General features: G+C 40.4%; 1 protein-coding gene across 1 annotated transcript; it reads right to left on the bottom strand.

Annotated features, from left to right (window-relative positions):
- Positions 1 to 7540: 7540 nt before the first annotated feature.
- On the bottom strand, positions 7541 to 8446 carry ORYCUNV1R1623 (vomeronasal 1 receptor oryCunV1R1623). Its single transcript, NM_001167310.1, has one exon. The coding sequence runs from the start codon at positions 8444 to 8446 to the stop codon at positions 7541 to 7543; it is 906 nt and encodes a 301-aa protein (NP_001160782.1).
- Between the last annotated feature and the right edge of the window lie 503 nt (positions 8447 to 8949).

Genomic DNA, 8949 nt, shown 5'->3' with positions numbered 1-8949 from the left:
AGATCTGGTACCAGACAGGGATGTCCACTCTCACCACTGCTATTCAATATAGTTCTGGAGGTTCTAGCCAGAGCTATTAGGCAAGAAAAAGAAATTAAAGGGATACATATTGGGAAGGAAGAACTCAAACTATCCCTCTTTGGAAATGACATGATTATTTATTTAGGGGACCCAAAGAACTCTACTAAGAGACTATTGGAACTCATAGAAGATTTTGGCAAAGTAGCAGGGTATAAAATCAATGCACAAAAATCAACAGCCTTTGTATACACAGACAATGCCATGGCTGAGGAAGAACTTCTAAGATCAATCCCATTCACAATAGCCACAAAAACAATCAAATACCTTGGAATAAACTTAACCAAGGACGTTAAAGATCTCTATGATGAAAATTACAAAACCTTAAAGAAAGAAATAGAAGAGGATACCAAGAAATGGAAAAATCTTCCATGCTCATGGATTGGAAGAATCAATATCATCAAAATGTCCATTCTCCCAAAAGCAATTAATAAATTCAATGCAATACCAATCAAGATACTGAAGACCTTCTTCTCAGATCTGGAAAAAATGGTGCTGAAATTTATATGGAGGCACAAGAGACCTTGAATAGCTAAAGCAATCTTGTACAACAAAAACGATGCTGGAGGCATCACAATACAGATTTCAGGACATACTACAGGGCAGTTGTAATCAAAACAGCATGGTACTGGTACAGAAACAGATGGATAGACCAATGGAACAGAATTGAAACACCAGAAATCAACCCAAACATCTACAGCCAACTTATATTTGATCAAGGATCTAAAACTAATTCCTGGAGCAAGGAGAGTCTATTCAATAAATGGTGCTGGGAAAATTGGATGTCCACGTGCAGAATCATGAAGCAAGACCCCTACCTTACACCTTACACAAAAATCCACTCAACATGGATTAAAGACCTAAATCTACAACCTGACACCATCAAGTTACTAGAGAACATTGGAGAAACCCTTCAAGATATTGGCACAGGCAAAGAATTTCTGGAAAAGACCCAGGAGGCACAGGCAGTCAAAGCCAAAATCAACTATTGGGATTGCATCAAATTGAGAAGTTTCTGTACTGCAAAAGAAACAGTCAGGAGAGTGAAGAGACAACTGACAGAATGGGAAAAATATTTGCAAACTATGCAACAGATAAAGGGTTAATAACCAGAATCTACAAAGAGATCAAGAAACTCCACAAAAACAAATCCACAACCCAATTAAGAGATGGGCCAAGGACCTCAATAGACATTTTTCAAAAGAGGAAATCCAAGTGGCCAACAGGCACATGAAAAAATGTTCAAGGTCATTAGCAATCAGGGAAATGCAAATCAAAACCACAATGAGGTTTCACCTCACCCCGGTTAGAATGGCTCACATTCAGAAATCTACCAACAACAGATGCTGGCGAGGATGTGGGGAAAAAGGGACACTAATCCACTGTTGGTGCGAATGCAAACTGGTTAAGCCACTATGGAAGTCAGTCTGGAGATTCCTCAGAAACCTGAAGATAACCCTACCATTCGACCCAGCCATCCCACTCCTTGGAATTTACCCAAAGGAATTTAAATTGGCAAACCAAAAAGCGGTCTGCAGCCTAATGTTTATTGCAGCTCAATTCACAATAGCTAAGACCTGGAACCAACCTAAATGCCCATCAACGGTAGACTGGATAAAGAAATTATGGGATATGTACTCTTTAGAATACTATACCGCAGTAAGAAACAACGAAATCCAGTCATTTGCCACAAAATGGAGGAATCTGGAACACATCATGCTGAGTGAAATAAGCCAATCCCAAAGGGACAAAAACCATATGTTCTCCCTGATCGGTGACAACTGACTGAACACCAAAAAGGAAACCTGTTGAATTGAAATGGACACTATGGGAAATGGTGACTTGATCAGCATAGCCCTGACTGTTAATGAACAACTTAATACATTATCCCTCTTAGTAGTTTTTTTTTGTCTGTTCTACTTAATATGACTGGTTTAATTCTGTAATTAATACACAGTTATTCTTAAGTGTTGAAAATTAACTGAAATGTGATCCCTGTTAAACGTAAGAGTGGGAATAAGAGAGGGAAGAGATGTATAATTTGGGGCATGCTCAAGCTGACTTGCCCCAAATGGTAGAGTTAGAAACATACCAGGGGATTCCAATTCAATCCCATCAAGGTGGCATGTACCAATGCCATCTCACTATTCCAAGTGATCAATTTCAGTTCACAATTGATCATAATGAAAGGACTAAGAGTCAAAGGGAGCACATAAACAAGTCTAGTACCTGCTAACACTAACAGATAGAATAAATAAAGGGGAGAGTGATCCAACATGGGAAGTGAGATACTCAGCAGACTCATAGAATGGCAGATGTCCTAAATAGCACTCTGGCCTCAGAATCAGCCCTAAAGGCATTCTGATCTGGCTGAAAAGCCCATGAGAGTATTTCAGGCATGGAAAGCCAAGACACTGTGGCAAAAGATCTCTGTGAGTGAGATCCCAGTGGAAAGAACAGGTCTTCAAAAAGGAGGTACCTTTCTCTGAAGGGAGGAGAGAACCTCCATTTTGACTATGACCTTGTCTAAACAAGATAAGAATCGGAGAACTCAGAGAGCTTCCATAGCCTTGGAAACTCATGATTGGAGCATAGGGAGATTACTGATGCCATAGACAGGAGTGTCAATTGGTAAAGTCAACAACAGGAGTCACTGTGCACTTATCCTCATGTAGGATCTCTGTCCTTAATGTGCTGTGCATTGAGATTTAATGCTATAACGAGTACTCAAACAATATATTTCACTTTGTGTTTCTATGGGGGTGCAAACTGTTGAAATCTTTACTTAATGTATACTAAACTGATCCTCTGTAAAAAAAAAAAGAAAAGAAATTATCAACTCCCAACTTGACTCTCACTGGGATTAAACATGACAATAGGTCTGATCTGATTTCATCATCATTTTAAAAAAATCATCTATTATTTTTCACTTTATGTTTCTGTGTGGGAGCAAACTGTTGAAATCCTTACTTAATGTATACTAAGCTGATCTTCTGTATATTAAGATAATCGAAAATGAATCTTGATGTGAATGGAAGGGGAGAGGGAGTGGTAAAGGGGAGGGTTGTGGGTGGGAAGGACGGTATGGGGGGGAAGCCATTGTAATCCATAAATCGTACTTTGGAAATTTATATTCATTAAATAAAAAAAGAAAAAAAAAGAAAGAGTTACAGAGAGAGAGAGAGAAGGAAAGGCAGAGGAAGAGAGAGAGAGAGGTCTAGAGAGGTCTTCCATCCACTGGGGTACTCCCCAATTGGCCATAATGGCCAGAGCTGCGCTAATCCAAAGTCAGGAGCCAGGAGCTTCTTCCAGGTCTCCCACATGAGGGCAGGGGCCCAAAGACTTGGGCCATATACCAGTGCTTTTGCAGGCCATAGCAGAGAGCTGGATTGGAAGTGGAGCAGCTGGGTCTCAAAGTGACACCCATATGGGATTCCAGCACTGCAGGCGGCAGCTTAACCTGCTATGCAACAGCACTGGCCTTAGAGTTTTTTTTTTTTAATTTTAAGAAGAATGCAGATGGTAATCCTGATATCGTGGATAGCTTCATTCACTTGTGGTCGTGTATTCTGGTTGGTTGTAGCAGGTCCAGCTGTTAGCAGATCCAGAGAGGGAAGAGTTGGTGCTGCAAGCACTCAGAAGGATAAGCCTTAACCAGAAAGACAGATCCACGCAGGTCTTGAAGTCCTTTGCTCTTCTTTATCTGTGAGGCTTCTGGGAAATTATGAGCACCAGCCCCAGAAAGATGAAGAGTCACCCTGAGCACTTCTCAGAGAGCAAGAACACACAGAGGTGAGGGCAGAGACTATTGGGAAAATTACAGCTTCCATGGTTATTGTAAAGAGAAATTTTGATGATAAGATTAGAGCATAAAGAAATGAAATATAAAACACAAAACCCTTTTAAAAATCAACAGAACCTAGAATTTATTTTTTAATTTTTTTTCAAAAACAATCAAATTTCATAAAATGCTACATAGATTAATAAAGGAAAGAAAGAGAAGATTCAAACAAATAAAACTGGAAATGAAAGAGACAACTGATTCGCAGAAATAAAAAAAATTCAGATTATTATGAACATTTATACACCAACAAATTGGACAACCCCTAAGAAATGAATAAATGCTTACAGATATACAAGCTACCAAGATTGAATTAATAGAGACAAACATCAGATGTTTTATCTTATTTGTGAAAGTTAGCATAAATATTGTGTGGTGTCAGGGCCAGCAATGTGGCACAGTGGGTTAAGCCACAGCCTGAGATGCCTGTATTGCAATGAGCACTAGTATTGGCCTGGCCCAGTTCCACAGCCAATGGAGCCATTTGGAGAGTGAATCAGTAGATGGAAGATCAACATTTCTCTCTCTTTAACTCTGCCTTTCAAATAAATAAATAAATCTTAAAAAAATTATATGGATGGCCTGTCATTTGGTGTGTAAATAGGGCTGCACTGAGTCATACCATGTAAACCACAATATACACTTCTTTCTCCATGTTATTATAGTCATTGTCATGAATCCCTCACTTTAATGTTAATATCTGTTTTCAAGAAAAATAAAATAAAATGAAAAAAAAACAAACGATGCATCAATAAAAGACAAAATAAAACCCTGGTCAGACCAGTGTTCATAATCCATAAAAATTTTTCTCAAAAAGAATGCTTCACAGATGAATTCTACCAAGCATCCAAAGAAGAATTCACCTGGAAAAAGCTCCTGGCTTTGGATCAGCACAACCTCAGCTATTGCAGCCACCTCGGGAGTGAACCAGAGATGGAAGACACCCCCTCTCTGCCTTTAAAATAAAATAGATAAATCTTTAAAAAAATCTTTTATTTTCCAGGTTGCAAGTGAATAGACTGAAGACACTACTGCCAAAAATGAAAACTTTGAAATCCATGTAGATGGAAAGCTTTCACAAAGGTCATGGAAAATGCATGGACTGACAATACCATTCTTGGCTTTCAAATATGTTATGTGCCAAAATAAACTTCTTACTTAACTTCATTTTTCCAAGAATTTTGAGGTGCCCTTGTGTACTTAAAATATAAGGATTGAAATAGAAAAAAAAAAAACATTGATGTTGATTTAATTCTCATGAATTGATTAGGCAAAATCTTATGAAAATAGTAAATATAGAGTTAAAAATATAGAGTTAAAAATTTTCTAGCAAGAAATTACAATAGAAAGAATAAAAATGGGAGAGCTTTAATGAAAACCACATAAGAAGATGAATCAAAGATGAATCTCAGGCCCTAAAAGATGCTCAACAGTGTATTCTAGAAGGGTGCCCACTAGCCAGATACTAGGTGCAAGCCTGTGGCCAGGACAGGAAACAGTCATGGGATGGCCATAAGGGACTCCATCCAAAGACCTCTCCCAGAGTCTGTGTAAATCAGCCCCCTTCATTATTCAGCCTAGGTCAAGAACTAGGAGTTTCTGTCCTAAAGGGAGTTGGAGCTGAGCTTGCAGAAGCTTTGCTTTAGGTGAGTGGGAGCTGCCTGTGTGCTGGGGTGGTCTTGTCTGCTGGGCTTCCCTGGGCCAGGACTGGAAATCTCCATGCTGGGTCACATCCTACAGCTGAGGAACAGGGAGTGTCAACCCTGTAAGACCTTCAGGGGGCCTTTAGCTGTCATTGACGTTACAGCCAGTGTTTTTTTTTTTTTAACTTTTTTTTTGACAGACAGAGTGGACAGTGAGAGAGAGAGAGAGACAGAGAGAAAGTTCTTCCTTTTGCTGTTGGTTCACCCTCCAATGGCCACAGTGGCCCGCGTGCTGCAGCCGGTGCACCGCGCTGATCTGAAGGCAGGAGCCAGGTGCTTCTCCTGGTCTCCCATGGGGTGCAGGGCCCAAGCACTTGGGCCCTCCTCCACTGCACTTCTGGGCCACAGCTGAGAGCTGGCCTGGAAGAGGGGCAATTGGGACAGAATCCGGCGCCCCGACCAGGACTAGAACCTGGGGTGCTGGCACCGCTAGGTGGAGGATTAGCCTGTTGAGCCGCGGCGCTGGCTGGTTTGTTTTCTGTAGTGTCCTACACACAGGGACATGCACATCAGATTAAATAGACTGTGAGGTTAACACAATTTGTTTCAATCTTATTAGCATTGTTTTGGATTTTCTGTTAATAATTTTCCAATATTATTACTTCATAGAAAACATATAATTTGATTTTATATGTCTATATGTGTGCATATAGAAACACATTGAAATACAAATAGATAATGTCTGTAACATGGAAATCACATACACACACATAAACACACACACACACGCACACACACACACAGAGTATGGCTCTCAGTGCCTATTCCTTCACATCTTCAATGTGAAGCCTTCTTTAATGGATGGCTCTGCAATAGAATTATTTCCTCACCTATGAATCAGGGAAGTGCAGTATGCAACCTTTCTCTTGCCCACATGCCCAACTTACCTCTTCACTTAAAGATACAAAATGCTCCCTCAATGCATCTCACCTCCATGCCATGATATCATAGACAGTGAGCTCTGTTTGTAGACAATACTGACTGGGTGTCTTTTATAAGCAACAGAATATACATCTGTGCTCCCCTGTGCCTACTCCAGGTCAAACTGGTCATTTGTACGTGAAGATGTTCAAAGCAAGTGATCTCCTTCATAGCCTCTGATTTCAAAGGACTCCTTCTCCTTGGAAATGGTACACAAGATTCCCGTATGGTTCTCAAGGCTACTGCTCTGGGCAACTGAATTTTCCCACCACAAAATTCCATGCCATTCACTGCTCCATGGGGCTTTCTTCATCTTCTGTGTTTTGGGACACACATGAACTGTTGCCCCACTTTGTGGAGCTTGTGTTATGTTTCCATTACTTGCTAATTTCTGACAAAATAATTATATCAGATTTAGGTGACACCCATGAAGTCTCCATACTCTCCACATTTCTCTGCAGAGCTGGGAACATGAATAACATTTCCATAATATAGGAATTAATGTGATAATTACACAGTAATTAATTTATAATAATTTACCAGTTTATTCCTTATTTTAGAGCAAAAATTCAGGCTGTCTTGTTGATCACACACTGGTACAGGGACTGCTTCCACAAACATGTTTAAACTTTCAGAAGCATTGAGGAACAAAGAACTCACATGGTGGGGGTAAGTATTTGGTCCAGTAGTTAAGAGGCCAGGAAAGGCTATTATGTCCAAATCACAGTCCCTGGGTTTGATACAAAGTTCTGATCCTGATTCCAGCACCCTGGTAACACAGACCCTGGCAGCCAGCAGTGATGGCTCAAATCATTAATTTCTTGGCTCTCAGCTTTGGCCCTGATCCAGAGCCCAGTTAGATATTTGGAGAGAGAATCACATTATGGTTAGTTCTGTGTCTGTCTCTCAAGTATATATATATACACATATGATTAAATAATTTTTAAAACCATTGATGAAGTAACCATTTTGAATATCTACAATATACATGTTCTTGCTAGGTAGAGGATTCTGTATTCCTTGTGGGGACACAGCAGCGCCTGGGCACTCTGGAGTCATGGCTCATGAGAACATAGGGGCTCACAGTTGAGAAACTGCCAGTGATCAGTGCAGCGATGTTTACCAGCCACAAACTGTGATTGTTTAAAACAGTCAAGCAAATGTGAAGGATGGAGGAGAAAATGCAAAAAGACACAAAGGTGCTCACCAGGACGAGGATGCTGTGTGTGGCTCTGGACTCTGGGGAGGACCTGGAGGAGACGTTGGTCCTATGGATGTACTGGACCTGCTGCTTGTGCCTGTACAGGGTGAAAACCATGTAGCTGCTGGAACCCAGCATGAAGCCCACAAAAAGAACATTTTGGAAAAATACTACAGCTGCATACAGGAACTCTATGAATTCTCCAGGATTTACAGAGACACAGTACACATGATCGACTTTCTCTGTGACATTTTTGTTGGTTGTTCTCTCATATACGTACAGAGGTACCAGGATATTCAGTATCATGTTGACTATCCAGAAGAGTATAATGAAAGGGCCAATGTATTTGGGAGCTTTTGCTTTAAATTCTGCCCACCTGGGGTTCTCAGGACTGATGGTGATGGCCTGGGAGATACTCAGGAGGCAGGTGCTGCAGGTGGTCACATCCCTGCTCACTCTTTGTACATAGAACACAAGTTTGCACCCAATATCACCGAGGAAATGCTTCATCCCCAAAGCTGCTATCGTTTGGGGAACTCCTCCAGAGAGAATGACTAACCAGTTGGCTACAGTCAGGTGTTTGATGATCAAGTCTGTGGGCCTAAACTTGCGTCTGGTGAGGTAGAGGTAGAAATAATGGGAAAGAAGAGAGAGATTCCCCAGGATTCCTGTAATAGTTTGTGATAAGAAGATCACCCCCATTATCAAATCTCCGGTGGCTGTTCCATCAGGTCCCAATGTCTGATTATTGCCTCTGAGCCTGAGATTCCTGTATGGGAAATGAGGTATGAGCTCCATGTCCTAATATGAATTGAAATTCAGCTCTTTATTCACAGTATTCTCTGCCCACATCAGTTCACACTCAGAGATAACCACTGTATAATTTTCCTTTGTGAAAATGCTTCCAAAGAGTTGAATGGTTAGTATTTAAGGCTACTTAACTAATTGCTGTTACAGAGACACATTTATTTTTCATAACTCCAGAAGAAGGCAGCAGGTTATAAAATGGTTATACTACTTATAAATTATTACACTGGTTATAAAATTATTACTTAGAATGATACAGACAAGTGATTCAGCTAGTTGTCAATTTCATTTCTTAACGTGTAAAGTGCAATGTAAAGCCAGCTGGACTTGTACAAAAACAGTTAAATTGACCAAAGTGCTTTTATTTTTTAATGACAGGCAGAGTTAGACAGTGAGAG

Source organism: Oryctolagus cuniculus, chromosome 18 (assembly GCF_051225735.1).
Source record: "Oryctolagus cuniculus isolate XC-2025 breed Fujian yellow rabbit chromosome 18, ASM5122573v1, whole genome shotgun sequence".
NCBI lineage: Eukaryota > Metazoa > Chordata > Mammalia > Lagomorpha > Leporidae > Oryctolagus > Oryctolagus cuniculus.
The sequence above is the reverse complement of the archived record's forward strand: the minus strand, read 5'-3'. Positions and strand labels throughout refer to the sequence as shown.

Coding starts and splice junctions, on each gene's coding strand:
- ORYCUNV1R1623 (NM_001167310.1), bottom strand. CDS start 8,446: ATGGGGGTGATCTTCTTATCACAAACTATTACAGGAATCCTGGGGAAT.